Below are 16,782 nucleotides of genomic sequence, written 5' to 3'. Positions count from 1 at the left end.
TGCCGTGGTGGCAGCAGATGCCCAGGTGCCCCTTTTTGCGGTGTCGTTCCAGTCGTCTGCTTTCATGGCTTGTCGAGCTAGAGAAGGCAATAGCGACTTTTAAAGTATGGCCCGGTGTGATGGGGGAAGGTGTCATCTCTCCGCTCTTTCCTAGTTTCCTTTCTGCCTTTGGCTGGTGCTTTTTTGCCAAGGGCACTGTGCAGACCGCAGCTTTAGGGGATTGTTTGTCTTTTGTTTGGGTGAGCTTTTTACTAGCTTTTAGGGGCCAGAGAGGGGTGGTGCAGGTGGGGAGGAGGTGCTGACGAGCAGTGTCATTTTCAGGTGATGAAAACCATTGTGGATGATGGAGATCTCAGGATACCTTTTCTGTATTCCTACCATCCTTGTTGCCATGCTGCTGCATGACCAGGAATAAAATAGGAGAGAGGTTTAGCTCTTTAATGGTCGGAGGGCAGCTTGTCTCCAGGACATTTCCTTGGCCTGCGTTGGTAGGCAAGTTATCTTTACTGGAAACTGTTCTGATAGGAGCATGCTTGTGAATACTTAGCCTGGTGTAAGTGGGACTGTCTGGAGGAGATGAACTCAAGGGCGTGTCTGCCTATATCAGCTTGATATAGCTGATAGATTATAGAGGTATAATCCTCCTTCCTTTTTCATCAGATTGCATTAATTCTTCTTTTCTTGGGTACCGTTCTAGGTTACCTATTTTTTAAAGACTTGGATAATTTTCCTGAAGTTATTTAATAAATCACTCGGGACAATTACTATTTGAGTGAGTGAATTAACTTTGGTTCTTCATGAACCTCTTCCTGAATACAAACCTGGGTTTGAGTCATCGGGAATAAAGGAGAAGAAGATATTGCAGAAATACCCAGGGGATCTCTGACTTTAGAATCCCACTGGTAACACTGGAAGTGAAAGCTGAATGTGCCTGCCTCTTCACCGTATGTCAATAATAATAATAATAATATTTATAGAGCCTATGTATTCAGTGCTATACTTTTGCACAGTTTCACAGCACCGTGTAGACATTTGAAGGTAGTGCAGCCTCTTCTCTTACCGCATTTCTTCTTTGAGATTGTAAACTACAGTTTCTGAAAGGTGAAGAAGATGAAACTCTTTCAGCTGACTTGCTTTTCCTCTGCTTTTATATACTGTGCTTCTCTGATATAAAGGTGTTAGCCCAGCCTGAAGACAGATGACGCTGAAAGTATGTCACGTAAAACATGAGCAGGCTTTTGTGCATTGTTAGCATCATTAAATATAGTCCAGTGATACCTCAGTGGAAACACTTCTTGCAAACAGTTTCTGGGGACTGTTTAGCCAGGGCTGCTCTGCAGCATGCCGACTGCAGCACCATAATGTGTTGTGTAGACTTTGAAGACATTGCAGAAACAAAGTGCTAAAGCTGGTCAGAGCAAAAAGTAACAGGTGTGTGTATCCCAGGCTCCAATCTGACTGGGAAGCAAACCCAAGGAATGGATAAATACCTCTCTTCAGTTCTCTCTGTAATGTGTTTCAGCCTTATCTCAACCTGGCAACAAATGCACAAACCTATCATCCTCTAGCGTATGTCTTTTGAGATTTTCTCTCGTGCATGTCCATTCCCTATGTCCAGTAAATTACCTATGTCCACACGCCTTTCCAAGTCACCTGCTGTTGTGATGCCGGATGTTTGAAGTGACAAGTAAGAACTCTTCCGTATTAAAAGACTTTCTTTTTTAATGTCTCTGAAGGATTTTTCCTCTCTGTTTCAGAGGAAACAGTGCTCTGAAATATGTGCAGAGGTCAGAGAATGTGCATATTCCAGATCTATATCTCTAAAAGGGAAACTAGAATTTGTGTGCATGGGAGCATATGTACGTGCTGGCACTGAAGTCAGTGACTCAGTCGCCTGAGCTGAGCCCTTTGGTTTTGTATTCCTACTGTAATAAGCTACGCACAAAGTATCCCGTGCAGACCATTATGATGGAGTTGCACTCCAGAGGACGTAGTGAAGCGTCTGCTGTTTCCCAGGAATAATCCCGAGCACTAATTGTTTCCACAGCCAAATGAGATGTGGCATTTGGTTTAGGCTCTAATGTAGCACAATAGGAAACCACTTGTCTGCTACCAGGAACAAGGGACTCGCAACACTGCGTTCCAACAGTGACATTTCAGCTTTGCTTCCCTTGTTAGAATGCTTTTTTAAACTTTGTTGTTCCCTTTTTTTTTTTTCCCTCTTTTCTTCTTTTCCACCCTGCCCCCCCTGCAGGATACAACCATCTCAATGTGCCTAGATTAATGTAGGTTGAAAATGAGCTCTACAGGTCATTGATGCTAACCTCCTGCTCACAGCAGGGCTAGCTTCTAAGATGCATAGTATGTTAACACATGGTAAAGAAAGGTAGGGGACGTTTTCCTGTTTCCAGAATTTGCTCACATCAGTATCTTATCCTGACTCTAGCGTATATAGTTGTTCAGTTCATCACTTTCACAATCTTTATGCAAGGAACTTGGACATGCTGGAACACAAGACTTTGGTTTCAGAAGATGTGTACTGACAGTGAGGTTTGTGGTGGTGGGAATGAACCAGACAAGGGAACTGACCAGGACTGGTGAAAAAAAAAGATTCAAATAATTTAAAATAAGTTTGTTTTCAGCCACCATCATCGTGAATGCTGTTGGCTATGCAACTGATTGTACACAAGGGTGGGGTGGAGGAGGTGGGTATACTGGGGGAAGAGCGAGGCCAGCTGATGCCATCTTAACGTGTGTGCAGAACTCCTGGCTGGGGGATTCATTACGTGCCACCCGTGGGATGGGGTAAGCACAGCAGTCTTGGGTCTCTACACAGTGGTGGCCTGGGGCTGGAACTTGAGCACAGTCACCAGATGCAAGAGAGACATGCTCAAAGTAGACCACGTCTTTCATGAAACAGTCATGAAAAGAAGAATAGTAACTTTTATTTTTAAATGAAAGCTGACCCATTTCTGAATCTCCCAAATCCTGAGCTGGTATGCTAAACTTGGGCTGTTCTTCCTCTGTTAACCTGTGGATAGCTGAACTGGGATAAAAAGAAAATACATTTGTATTGTGTGCTAGAATGTTCTGATATTTTAAAATCTCTAGGACGTGCATATTATCTTCAAAGGAATTTCAACTGGATCCTAAACAAGTTTGCTTAATAAAAATTCATATAGGAATAGTTCGAACGAATAATATCCGGGAAGTAATGCAGGTTCTCAAAGGTCTTGACTGCATATATGTATCATGTATACTAGGAGATTTTTTTTTAACATACTGTTTTTCCTTTAATAATATGACTAAACTTTCGACATAGGTATCAACCAGTTTTAGTCAATTGGATAGAGATTCAGGCTCAAAAGTTCACCTGATTCATGCCGAGGCTTTAAACAGTCTTTTTACTTCCTTCTAAGAATGCCCTATAAAAGAAATCCATTTAAGAGGTTTGTGCTTAATTGAAAAAGGAGTACTAATACTAACGTGCTCTTCAAAAAACATCTAGGCTTTCTCTTAGCAAGGATTAGCCACCTGGCTTAATTTGCAGCCCTCCCACTCCTGTGTTTGTGTAGAAAATCATTCATCCTCTTCCCCGTCCCTGAAAGAGGGGTAGCGGAAAGAGTGACATACAAAGGCAGAAGTACTGTCAATAATTTGCAGATAGACAACAAAAGAAACTGGAGTGTGTCTGATGCTGGGTTTTGTGTTTCTCTTTCCTTGCTCCTCTCATCGTGATGCCATCCAAAAGGGAATTCAGAGCTCTAGTGATTGAGATGGTGTTGGCCACCGATATGTCCTGTCACTTCCAGCAAATCAAAGCCATGAAGAATGCTTTGCAGCAGCCAGAAGGGTGAGTCACTTCACAACACTGTGCAGTGAGGGGCTGCATTTCAGCTGGTGCTTTGCCATTGTGTTTGACTTCAAAAGCACCTCTCCAGAGGCCCTCACTCTTTTTGATGTCCACATCAGTTCTCTTTCTGCTGTTGAATTTTGAATGAGTGCACTTAGGAGTGGACTGGCACCCCCCTATACACACATCTCTATTCTGTGCTGGTGGACCAAAGCTTGCAAAGGTCGCCATGATGGGATAAGCCTCCCTGGGCATTTCCCTTTGCATATCAGGGGAACATCAAGGACATGATCCAGCTGAGTGACCTCTACAGCTTGAGTGTGACTCAAAGTTATAAAATCTGCAGAACACAACTTACGCATTGCCCTTCTGCAGATGGTATCAGCTGCCACCTCTGCAAGGGGCCTGCTCCATAACCAGAGGACAGATGAAAACAACTTGAGATCCACCGAGGGAAGGACTAGAAAATAACAGATGGAGCAGTATGGGGAAGGCCTTTTCTTCTTCCCAGTACGCCACTGGGAGCTGTAATATTTTGTTCACAGCTCTTCCCCATAAAATGCCGTTTATACTGCAGAAAGCTCTGAGTGATGGTAATTTTTTCACCCTGGACACAGGTCTGTCCACAGCCTCCCAGAATTATACCTGTATCAGACCAGAGTGTGGCTGGCCACTTGGTCCTCTCAAAAGCTACAACTCTTCCAGCTATTTCAGACAGTCAAAAGCTATAATTAAAAAATGAGACTACCCATCCCAAGAAAGCATTATTTACTGGGTTCTTGGCCTAGCCTCTCAGGTTATGGTTTTAAGAAATTGCCAGCCTTTTTTGTTCTGTGGAACCAGATGCAAGGATCCCCTTCTGACCTCACACTAGTTTTCTAGCAGTGAAACATCAGTTACTGTGTAGACTCATCAGTGCCCCTGAGATCAGATCCTAACTGTTTGTTACAATAAGATGGTAGGGACCAACTTCTCTTCTGAGCTGCATAAAATGCATCCCAGCTGAAATGGGAAACAGCAGCATTTCAAGCCTGCTTGTATAGACAAGCAAGCCTGGAAAGGAGCTCAGCAAGGCTGAGCAAAGTTTCTTTTTGCACTTCTTAATGTCTCTTTTACAACAGGAATGGTGTATGTTGGAGAAATTAGACAATCTTTCATAATTGTGTGATTTTATGAACACAGAAATCACTCCATTAATATCCTGGCCAAAGATTCTAATGACCTCATTTCCCTGCTTAGGTGAGATTTTTGTCATTCTCCACTGCAAGAGCAGACAATTAATTTGTTTAATCCTTTGGGTTTTCAGAATTGACAAGCCAAAAGCCTTATCACTGTTGTTGCATACAGCAGATATCAGTCATCCAGCCAAGGCCTGGGATCTCCATCATCGCTGGACCATGTCTCTGCTAGAGGAGTTCTTCAGACAGGTAAAGCTAGGGAAGTTCCTGTGTATTTCTGCAGCACAGAAGGAGTGTGTAGGATTGGGCAAGGAAGTAGGAAAATATGAACACAGATCTTTTCCTTTTTCTCTTGATTTATGCAAGAACCTCCTAAATGATACGAAGCTTTCTCATCTGGCACCAGTAGCACTGGCTTTTATGCCTCTTGGGAAGTTAGTGTCTGATACACTGCCTATAGATATAGACATTATCTACATAGTAGAAATTCTATTTTGGGAAGCTAATATGTGTTTCAAAGTAGCAAAATATAGAGTATGTGACATTCTACTTAGCTGTAGAATCATAGAATACAGATTTAGGTAGCTGTACTTTATAGAACTGTACTTACATTGTTGGGGTAGATGTGAAAAATGCATTACCCTTACTTTAGATGAACTGATCTAGTTTATAGCTCACTGTGGACTGCCTGTTGACAGACCCACAAATCTAGACAAATCATTAAGCTCTGTGTGATAGCTATAAGCTCCCCAAGTGACTAATTAAAAGAATTTAAAGAGCTGCCTTAAAAAAAAAAAAAAGTAAAAGTAAACAGAGCACTTAGGAGTGTTTAGGATACTTTTCACCAATATGAATTACTAAACTAAGCAGAAAACTAAGTGCTTAATTTCCCTCCAAAGTTCAATAACTTCATGTTTTATAGTAAATCTGAATGCAAAAAAGAAAAATACATGACAATTTTTAAAAAGTTCTAACAATTTTTTTAAATGGCATCTGTTTTTAAAGGCATTATAGGAATCTCTTCTTAATAAGGACACTGCAAGAATTTGCTTTGAAATGAATCCTTCAATTTGTTTTTCAAACCAAGAATGGATTTACTAGGTGGAAGCAGGTAGATCATACCTGCAGCTGTCTCTGTGTTGCCACACTGGAGGCTCATGCAAGTAGGATGAGTTTCACATATATTTTAGGGAAAACTCTGTGCGTGTTTATGCTTTTCTAGCTCAAAATTATACTAGATATGTTAAAATACACCACTGCTGAGTCCCCTAAAGACTGGCGAGGGAAATAAGATTAGTTAGATATGAGACCACAAAAAGCCCAAGTTTTGATCTGTTTTACACAGGTAATGAAGACAAAATTATTATTTTATGTTTTCATAAGAATAATTTCGTTTTGGCCAACAAATCCTACTTTAATTTTGAATGACAAATCCCTCCACTTTTAGATAAAGCTTTATATAAAACTTGCATTCTAGTTCCAAATTCAGATGCAGTATTAATTCCCTCTTCAGCAAAACCTTTAAGCTTACCATGAAGCATTGACTTGTGTTCATTGAAGTTATTTAGTACAAGATCAATAAATACATCCCTACCTGACAGCAAAAGAACAATACACACTGTTCCCACAAGCTGAGAAATACCACTAGCCAGAGGGGACCATGGTGATAAGAAACTGGGCTGGCCTCAGATTAGGTATTTATTTCCTTATGCTCTTCACCTGCAGACCCTCTCCTGTCCTTTCTGTTATGTGCTCTGCAGGTCCCCAGCCCTATTGGTTTCCAAGTATTTTGTGATGTGACACAGGTCTTCCTACATCAAGTAACCATGCTGTAGGTGTGAATGATGCTTCTGAGTACAATACTGATTTTTTACATTCAGCAGCTACAGTGAGCATCTCTTAAAGCAAACATCTTGCATGAATTAATTTGTTTTACTAATGCACTTTAGTTAGCCATGAGGGAGCTGCCCAAACAGCTTAGAAGAAGTCACGTATCTCTCTGAGCAGTCAGAAAGGCAGTTAGGGATTCCTTCCTAAAAAGAATTAGGCACTGGGGTTTTTAAGAGGCATAAAGAGTAAGAGAAGAATGATGATTAGGTAAGAGCTGGCACTGAGAGATGGTTTTCCTGAGACGCAGCAGACACAGTAAAGGAATGTTACTTGGAAATATTTCTGTGTTTGGTTTCTGTTTTACCCTGATATTTGTATATCAGACTCCTAACATAAAGCAGAATTGTTCTGCAATAGAAGAATACTATTGCTTGATGTTCCACCCAAAACTCTAGCAGGATTTGTGCCCCCATTTCATGTATGTTATATTGGCAAAAAGAAGAAGAATTCAGCTCTTATGCCTACAGAAGTTTTTCTCTGGTTAGTTTGCTGGCTTTTTTAGCTTCCGTTTGACATTAGTCAGAACACTGGCAAGAAGTTTAGCACAGTTAAAGTGAGCTGCTGATTTAAGGAATTGATTGTATAGTATATTTAACAGGCTATTTAAATTTGAATGCTCAGTAGGGAGTATTGCAACTATGTCATCCTATATATCTTCGCAGCATAAAGCAATATATTATAGACTGACTGAACCAAGTTAAAGGGCTTTTTGAGAATATGCAGCTTGAAAGACTGGAAATAAATGGGGTTATAACACTCGATCTTCTGCACTATCTTGTGATGTTAGAAAAGCACTTTCAGTTCTGAGGGCTGGAAAGCTTGTTTGGACTTTTGTACTTAAGCACTTACGTAAAATGTTGACAATGTCAGAATCACAGAATCGTAGAACCATAGAATACCAGGTTGGAAGGGACATCAAGGATCATCTCGTCCAACCTTTCTTGGCAAAAGCACAGTCTAGACAAGATGACCCAGCACCCTGTCCAGCTGAATCTTAAAAGTGTGAAATCCAATGGCTGATTGTTCTCATTGTGAAAAATTTTCGTCTTGTGTCCAATCGCAATCTACCCAGGAGTAACTTGTACCTATTACACCTTGTCTTTTCCGTGTGACTACTAGTAAAAAGGGAGTCTCCATCTTCTTTGTAGGCCACCCTTTAAGTACTAGAACGTGGTGGTAAGGTCTCCTCTAAGCCTTCTTTTCTGAAGGCTGAACAAACCCAGTTCTCTCAGCCTTTCTTCATATGGCAGGCTTCCCAGTCCTTTGATCATCTTTGTGGCCCTTCTCTGGACCCTCTCCAGCCTGTCCACATCTTTTTTGCATAGCGGGGACCAAAACTGAACACAGTATTCAAGGTGTGGCCTGACAAACACTGAGCAGAGTGGGGTAATGACTTCTGTATCTCTGCTGGTGATGCCCTTGTTGATGCAGTCCAGCATCCTGTTGGCTTGCTTTGCTGCAGCAGCACACTGTTCACTCATATTGAGCTTGTTGTCCACCAGGACCCCCAGGTCTCTTTCCCAAGAGCTGCTCCCCAGCTGGGTAGATCCCAGCCTGTGCTGCACTCCTGGATTGTGTTTTCCCAGGTGGAAAACCTTACACTTGCCCTTGGTGAACTTCATAAGGTTCTTGTTAGCCCACTCTTCCAGCCTATCCAGGTCTTCCTGCAGGGTGGCTCTCCCTTCCGGAGTGTCCACTTCCCCACTCAGTTTGATATCATCAGCAAACTTCATCAGGGTACACTTAATCCCATCATCCAGATCGCTTATGAAGATATTAAACAGCATGGGGCCCAATATCAATCTCTGGGGACCCCACTTGTGACAGGTTGCCAGTTTGAAAAGGAGCTATTTACCACCACCCTCTGGGTGCAGCCTGTCAGCCAGCTCCCCACGCACCGCACAGACCACTTGTCTAGACCGTAACACATCAGTTTCTCTAGGGGGAGGCTGTGGGAAACTGTATCGAAAGCCTTGGAGAAATCCAGGTGGACAATGTCCACTGCTTGCCCCACATCAACCGAGCAGGTTACTTTCTCGTAGAAAAATGTCAGTGTTTCCTTTGGAAGAAAAAAGTAATCTGCATCTGGCCAGCCATGACCTGTGAATTCCTTATCTGAAAGACTGAAAAAAGACATGCAAAGAAGTGCAAGCCCTAAAAAATCAGTCCTGACACTGATGTTTTCTCTTGAAAGGTTTGCTATGAGAACTGAGTTCTGCTGGGTTCTCTGGAGAACTGCAGTGAGAAGCATTCTTGTGCTCAAGTGAGTTTTTAGTTGGTGCACAGAAGTACCAAGCAGGCAGGGAAAGCTCTGAGGAAAGATTCACTGAAATCAAGATGCTTAATTCACCAACTTCTCCTTGGACTACAACTTTTCCAGCCAGACTCAAATTCTCCACAATTTGTGTTAAAAAAACCAAACCAAAATCAAAACTTAATTAAAGAAAGTAAAATGAGAGGCTTTTACAGTCGTGACCTAAGATACGGAAATGCAATGTGTCTTGTCTTTTTCTAATTTCTTCTTGATTTTGTTTCTCCAGGGTGACAAAGAAGCAGAACTAGGGCTTCCCTTCTCTCCACTGTGTGATCGCAAGTCTACTATGGTTGCTCAGTCTCAAATAGGTACGTCCCTTTTGGTGCATGCAAAGTAGCATCTTAAAAGCAAAACTTACTCCTCCCTGTAGGGCTAAGATCATGGTGATCTCTCATCATTTGGAACTATGTTAAAGAGAGGAAATAAAGCACAATGGCATTATTTTCCCCAGATCAACAAATCAAAGTTGAGGAGCCACTAAATTTATGGTGGTGGTTCCATGCAGTAACCAAGTTACTTCTGATGTGTCTGCAGAGATGACTACAGTGCCTGGTTATGACACTACTCCATGGTTTTCTGTGCTGTGAAGATGAAGCGCACACGGCAATGTGTTGTGATATGAGTATCATTGGTGGATATGAAAATGTAATGTCAGTCCCTTTGATGACCTGGGCAAAACCTATTGTATGTTTTTCCATTTATTCTTCCCACCCTTTCCCTCCCAGTGCTTCAAGCCAACCAATATTTTTCACTGAAGCCAAGCAAATAGCAAACCTTTTTCTGCTCCACCCATTCAGAAACAGAGATCTTTTTACAGACTCACCAACAGCACTTTCTCTACCTCTCCTCCAGTTACTGAGTGAAAAAGTAGGAGAAGGATGAGGCAACAAGCCTGGTATTTGGTGAGAAAACGAGAGGGGCTATGTGAAGTAGAACTGTTCAAGAGGCTGGGAGCAAAAAAAGACAACAGAAGAGGTGGATTTGTGGGTGGATTTTTATACCTAGGAAGCAAGTGAAGTAGACACAAGAATGTGATCTAACCTCAACTGGAGAATAGGGAGCCAAATGGAATAACAAAAGAAAGATAACACAGACCCTAAAAATGAGGGAACTGAGACCAGAAGCAGAAAAAGAGAGAATGTATTAAAGGAAAACAAACAAACAATTTGAAGTATGGAATTTCTTTCAAACAACAAGACAAAGATATCCCTGAACCTAGGAAAGTCCAGATTTGTATCTGTGGTAAAAGCCATTTCTGTTCAAAATTATTTCATTGTTCCTGTTAGGCAAGCCATTCTCTGAGGGACCCCATCCCAGATTTTTCTAGCTTTGGATGTTTAGACAGTTCAGCCAAGAATCTGAACTTGAAAAGCCCTATGCAAGCCTGGCCTGGTTGCCAGACTTGTAGCATGTACTCCTCTGCAACGGTAACCCAGAAGAGTGGGAATGTCTGTAGAGCACAGTGCAACTGTGTGTTCTGCCAGCAGCTTGGTGGAGGGAAGCAGCAGCAAACTTGAAGTGCTGCAGTCTCAGCTAAAACCCATGTTGAGGACTCCTGGGCACACTACACCTACTGCTGTGCTGTGGGAGAAGATAAACTCACTCTCTCTCTCTGGCTGGTGTGGAGGGAAGCGCATGTAGAGACTTCTCTTTCACATTCCTTCTATCAGCTTTCAGATATGTCCCTCACTCCTTACAGGAAGAGGAGTTGTGCTTCCCACGGGGTCCGTCTGCATAGGGTTGTGTGTGCTTGGAAACCAGTTTTTCTTGTCCTCCTCTTTTGTGCTCCTTTGCTCAGGAAGGTCAGGAGAGCCAAGAAACTTCTGAACTGATGCCCCTTGTGTCAAGCCACTGCAAAATTAGTGATGAATTAAACCATCACCAGCACAATTCCACCTTATAAAAGAGGCACTCATCAGTATGCAAAGGCAGCCTTATTTAGTCATATACTATTTGTCATTATATTCGATTTGTGCAGTTTAGTAATACATTGACATTAATAGGCTACTCTCTATAAATCTTGCCTTCTAACATTATAAAATTTTCATTTCTCAGTCTGCTGCACGTATTGGCAGTGTCTTTCTGTAACGTCTCCTTTGTTAAATCAAAACCTCTTACATTTTCTGGCTATCTGCTGAGGTAAGGCTTTCAAAGTTGTAGGCTAGATTCTCAGACAAATAATCTGTTCCCATTCATTTATTTTCCTGATTAATAACCTTAACAAATTGTTCCCTGGAATAGTAATTACTGCATTTCTTTGCAAAAGTCAGTTCTTATTGAATTCCAAATTGTGCTATTATCTGCAGCAAGCAGCCATCAGTTCCCACAAATAAAAAACCTCTGTCGTTTGTGAAATAAAATTGTGCTCTTGGTTCTGTCAGGGACAGAGCCTAGAAATCCTGTTCTGGTGGCTCGACTTGTTTGTAGTTGCTGGTTTGCTGCTCTAAGGTCACTGCACATGCAACAACAGTGGGCAAGCATTTTCATTAACAAAAGATTTTCACAAATGCAGACTGAAGGTTTTGCAGTATGGACTTTTTCCGTGGAAATGAAGCAATCTAACAGCAAAAACTTCTTCAAGAGAAAGAATGTCTCTCTCCTCTGTTGCTTCAGTTTGTGAAGAAATTTTTCAGAGTTTAAGCTGATAATTAAACCTGAATATCAAATAATGAACCTGGGTTTAAAAACCTATTAATGCTAATGACCAATTTATCATCCTTTTTCTTCTTCAATAGAATATATGTGGTAAATATTTCTGTACCACAGTGAAGTACAGAAATCAGGAGAGATTCACTTCCAGAAGTCAGGCTGCTTATCAGAGTGGGGGAGACAAACAAAGTGCAAAGAAAACCAGGTCAAGATTTGTATTTCCCAACAAGAATATCAGGAGTTAAAGCTTCTCTGTCTGTCTCAGACTGTAGGAAGCTTGTTTGACTGGAGATCAGCCTTTGTTGTCATTGTCCTCTTTTGCAGCTGATAAATGTAGCAGCATCCTTTTATTTTTGTCCTTTGGCTGGCAAGAAAGAAAATTACAGCTTCAGAAAACATTGGATAAAGGCTTTTTTTTTTTTGGTGGTGAGCTTTAGGGAAACTGTCCTCTAGCCAGTGTTTGCCGTGGAGACGTTCTCAGGTGGAATGAATGAACACTAGGCACATGCATGAAATCCACCCTCAGCATGCAGTGTTAATTGGTAAAATCATCTTAGTCACTGGGGTACAGAAATATTTACCATGCTCATTCTATTGAAGAAGAACAAGGATGATAAACTGGTCATTAGCATTAATAGGTTTTAAAATGCAGGTTCATTATTTGATATTCAGGGTTTTTAGTTAGCAAACTAAATCACCATATTTAAATCACAGTGTCTTTAGGTAAGAAGAGAGAGAACACGGGCGGGGGGAGGCACTTGGGAATATGGCATAAGTTACATAATTATTAATAAAGTCCTAAGTTTTGTTTCTACGATAGCAGATTATGTTTCCTAACTTTATTATAATCCCCATTTTAAGGTAACATAGTTGAATAACTTATTCATGTTATAGGGAATAGAGGAAAAAATACCACTTATCAAAGAAAAGTTCTCCGAGGTCTTTGAATTTGTTTCCCTGTGGTCCCTTGTGCCACCTCTGCCTGTCTTTGTTGATGAGATGCAAGACTTCTCCCAGGGAAAACTTGTTTCTTAGACACTTACAACTGGACCTTGTGTTTATGTGCCAATGTTGAGTATCTCAGGAAGCGGATCCCACCACCTTGCTGCTGAAGTTAGTGACACAGTCATGCATCTGGTATCAGAGATTCACATGTCTCAGGGTTGTTAGTGATGATGGAGTATATGGCAGTGGTATTACTTGCCAAGCAGAAGTGACAAAGTACCATGGCTTGGGTTTCTTTGGTCATTAAGAAGTAAAAATTTTTTTGAGTGAAGGGGAATAGAAGAAACATATGGACAGGCAGACACACACACATAGGTAAATCATTATCCTCAGGATTCCTGTGGCACACTTAACACCGTTCTCAGTCAGTACAATTTCCAGTGTTTTAAAAAATTGTGTGAAGTTTGCTGGGATTATCTGGGTTGTGATCTAGCGCACAATTTCCTGTCATGGCTTTATACTGCATACATTTCTGATTAACCCTCTGGGAGGAAGGGAGTTCTTTTTCCCTAAATTTGAATAAATAAGACTGTCTCAGTGTTATGGAGACACATGATTCAGATATTCAGATAAGACTGAATGCATATTTTCTCCAGATTTACAGAATGTTAGTATGAAATTCTGAGAACTTGCAAGTAACGTTTTTAATTTGGCTAGGCATGAAAATACACTTAATTACCCATTCTTTTAGAAATTTAGCAAAAATCAGGGGAGAGAAATGGAACTAGAAGGACGCTCAACTGCTTTGCACTCAAGATGTGGATCAAAGCATCTGTGAATTCAGGTGCCTGGCCCATGTGGTCTCTTCTCCTTTTATTGTTCTATTATCTCCTAGAATCACCAGGGTCTGTTGTGGAAGCATATCATGACCCAGTCAGAGAAATAATAATATTATGAATGTATAATTAATAGTTACTAATTACCAAATCTTTAAAAATTGTAACAGTAGGGAAAGACCTGAATCCTGCTGTGCCTTAGGAGGGATTAAGGACATCATTGTTTTCTTGGCTACCTGCAGCAATAAGAAATCTGCCAAGTGAAGTGCTAAAATGAACATAAGAAATAGCCCTTGCCCCAGGTGAGAATTTAGGGGAAGGTGTAAGGTACTGTAAGCTCCTCACTCTCACATTTTTTCCGTGCAACTTGAATTTTCCTTTATCTCGTGAGCTTATGGCCACAGGGCCCTTCAGTCTGCCCTTCCCAACATTCAGATCGGAGCCATATTCATCTCTGCCAAACTGTATACTGAAGCAGAAATTATTTGGCCCTTTATTTTTTTCCTTTCCTTATATTAAAAAATGGGGGGAAAGCATCTCAATCTGTTTTATTATCAACAAGAACAAGGTGGCCAAGCACTGAGGAGAGAATATTCACAGCAACCCACTGATATGCAGTAAGGGAGGTTTGCATGTAGCTCCACACCAGCAAAGCTTACCAGTATTATTACTGTTATATTAATTTTCTGCTTTTAGAGAGTTCATCTTTGAAATGGGGTTTTATCCAAATCCACTAGGAATTTGGCTTAAATATCACACTCCTCATATGAAACAAATTCTGATGCATCTGTTTATGTTCTGATTTGCCACAGTTTCTTTCCAGTGTTTAAGTGGGTACCTTTTATTGCATGCTATATCCAGGCTCTTGGGTCAGGGATTAATGTATAACTCCGTTTTCCCTTTCTAGTATTTGCCTATCCCTCTTTCAAGGTATAATTTTTTTACTCTGTCTTCTACAGTGTGATTGTCTGTGATCACTGAAGCAGTGACTCCACATAAATCCTCCCTTGCCTGCTTGACTCTCCTTGTGTTTCTGCTCAGGTTTCATTGATTTCATCGTGGAACCCACTTTTACTGTGCTGACCGACATGACCGAGAAGATTGTGACTCCACTCATCGATGAAGCTTCCCGCTCTGGCATGTCCGGGTTCAGGCGTTCCAGGTGAATCACACGCCCTCTCCCTTCACTCTGCACATGCTGCCATTGCGCCCAACTCCCCCAGTTTCCCCCCCACAGCGTATGTCTCCCATGTGGCTTAAAGCCCCATACCTGCATTGCTGATACCACAGCTCACAGTGTGACATGACTTTGTTGCAGGGAAACTCCAGCCCAGGGGAGAGCAAAGAGGGAGGCTGGCATGAATCTGAGCCATGCCTCCAAAGGCAGTGAGCACAAATGGTTGTAGCGATGCAATTAGGTGAACTTTAGTGCTCTCTCAGTCACTAATGTTCAAGAGAAGGTAGAGGAGTCATTGGGAGGCAGTCATTTCTTCATGTCTAGAAGTATAAATGAGACTGAAATACAAAAGAGGACTGGGAAGTATAAGCACACTTTAGTGACAGTATTTAGGGTTATGCAAATGTGTGAAGTACCACCAGAATTCACCTGGAGTTCGGGTGTAAGGACTCTTGGCCCATTCAACCTGCTCTGCTGTTGTAGAGAAACTACTCTTTTAGTAGTTTCATGGACAGGGCATGTCTTGGGATTCAAATGCCACGTGGCTAGTGCTCCCTAGAGTAGGTCTACCAAGTCAGGATTCCCTCTCCCAGGTGACTTCTTTACTCTTGGACTGTTACACAAAGAGCAAGCACTAATATCTTTCTAGGTCAGTTATCTTGCTGTCTTTATTAAAATGTGCACAGTGAAGTGTCCATCCTTGAAAGACAACTGTAGGGTCTGTAACTGAAATGAGTGCGTGACCTCAGCTGAGGCCACCAAGCCCTGGACAGAAGTTGGCCTCATGTCCTGTGCCTAATGGCTCCCATTGGTGAATTTTAGGAGGCTCCTCCTTTGACATATTTGATTTCTAGAATTGTCTGACTCTAATGAATATTTAGGGAGTGAAGATGCACAACAAAGGTAATGGCAACACTTTGAGTGATTCTATTTCTTAGGGACTATGGATACCAAAAAATAAGCAGGAAAAGCTGCCCTTTATTTCTAATACTGGCTCAGGTTGTGCTGTTTGTTTTAACATCAGTTGCCCTGGGGTGGGAGGGAGGGAGGGAAGGATGAGGGCTTCAAGCTTAGTTTTTGTTTTTCCTGGTTGACTCTGTTAAGTTATCTAGACTTACAGTCATTATTTCTTCTTAGCTGTATTTGGGTATATGGGATACTGATTTCTTCTGTGTATTGTGATCTTGTGTCCCAGTCTGAATAGCATTAGTCCCTCCGAAGTTAAAAGATCAAGTGTCAAAAGCACTGGGTCCGAAGGAAGTGCCTCACTCAACTGCTCCATACTCACTGTGGACTTCAAATGTTTTAAAGCCACCTGGACTGAGGTGGTGCAGCAGAACCGGGAGAAATGGAAAGCGCAAGCCACCAAAGGTAACAGCCAGGCTTCTTAGTGAAAGAACAAAAATTCTTTTGACCTCTTCTTCTACAAGCTCTTCTTCAGTCAAATTATTCTCCAAGTAAGCACTGTTAGTTTGAAAGAATCTGCTTTCCAAGGTCAACAACCTACACTGAGTTCAGAAAGACAGGAATATTGTGACTCATCTGTGCCTTATGCTCTTCTTACGTGGTGTAAGTGTACTGAATGAAGAGGATATGGACAATGGGAGGAAAAAATAATAATTGTAAGGGAGGTCCCCTAAAGTCATAGGTCAGACTCAGGACGGGTGCAAAAATAGCTGGAACAGCATTTGTAGAGATAGGTTATCAATTGTTCACTGTTAAGATTGAAAGAGGTATGGATGATAACTCAGGGGAGAAGGACAGGTTATTCTGGATTCACAGCTGGTTTCATATTTCTAGTGATAACTTGGATAATGAATTGGGAACTGTGCTGCAAATGCTCATGATGTCATGAATCTGGGAGGGACTGCAAATATTTCAGAAGAAAATGAGGGCCGTGTTGGTCGCAAGTTGACCAGGGTTCAATATTGTCATGAAAA

At 41.6% G+C, this 16,782-nt stretch overlaps 1 protein-coding gene across 1 annotated transcript in view; it reads left to right on the top strand.

The window, feature by feature from the left end:
• The window catches only part of PDE1C (phosphodiesterase 1C), a 215,853-nt gene that overhangs the window by 156,067 nt on the left and 43,004 nt on the right, over positions 1–16,782 (top strand). The window contains exons 11-15 of the mRNA XM_050915808.1: positions 3,752–3,853; positions 5,160–5,280; positions 9,462–9,543; positions 14,707–14,827; positions 16,038–16,213. Of these exons, the coding sequence (XP_050771765.1) occupies positions 3,752–3,853; positions 5,160–5,280; positions 9,462–9,543; positions 14,707–14,827; positions 16,038–16,213 (602 nt within the window). The remainder of the gene's footprint in view (positions 1–3,751; positions 3,854–5,159; positions 5,281–9,461; positions 9,544–14,706; positions 14,828–16,037; positions 16,214–16,782) is intronic.

This window comes from Gymnogyps californianus, chromosome 2, assembly GCF_018139145.2.
Source record: "Gymnogyps californianus isolate 813 chromosome 2, ASM1813914v2, whole genome shotgun sequence".
Classification (NCBI taxonomy): Eukaryota; Metazoa; Chordata; class Aves; order Accipitriformes; family Cathartidae; genus Gymnogyps; species Gymnogyps californianus.
The sequence above is the reverse complement of the archived record's forward strand: the minus strand, read 5'-3'. Positions and strand labels throughout refer to the sequence as shown.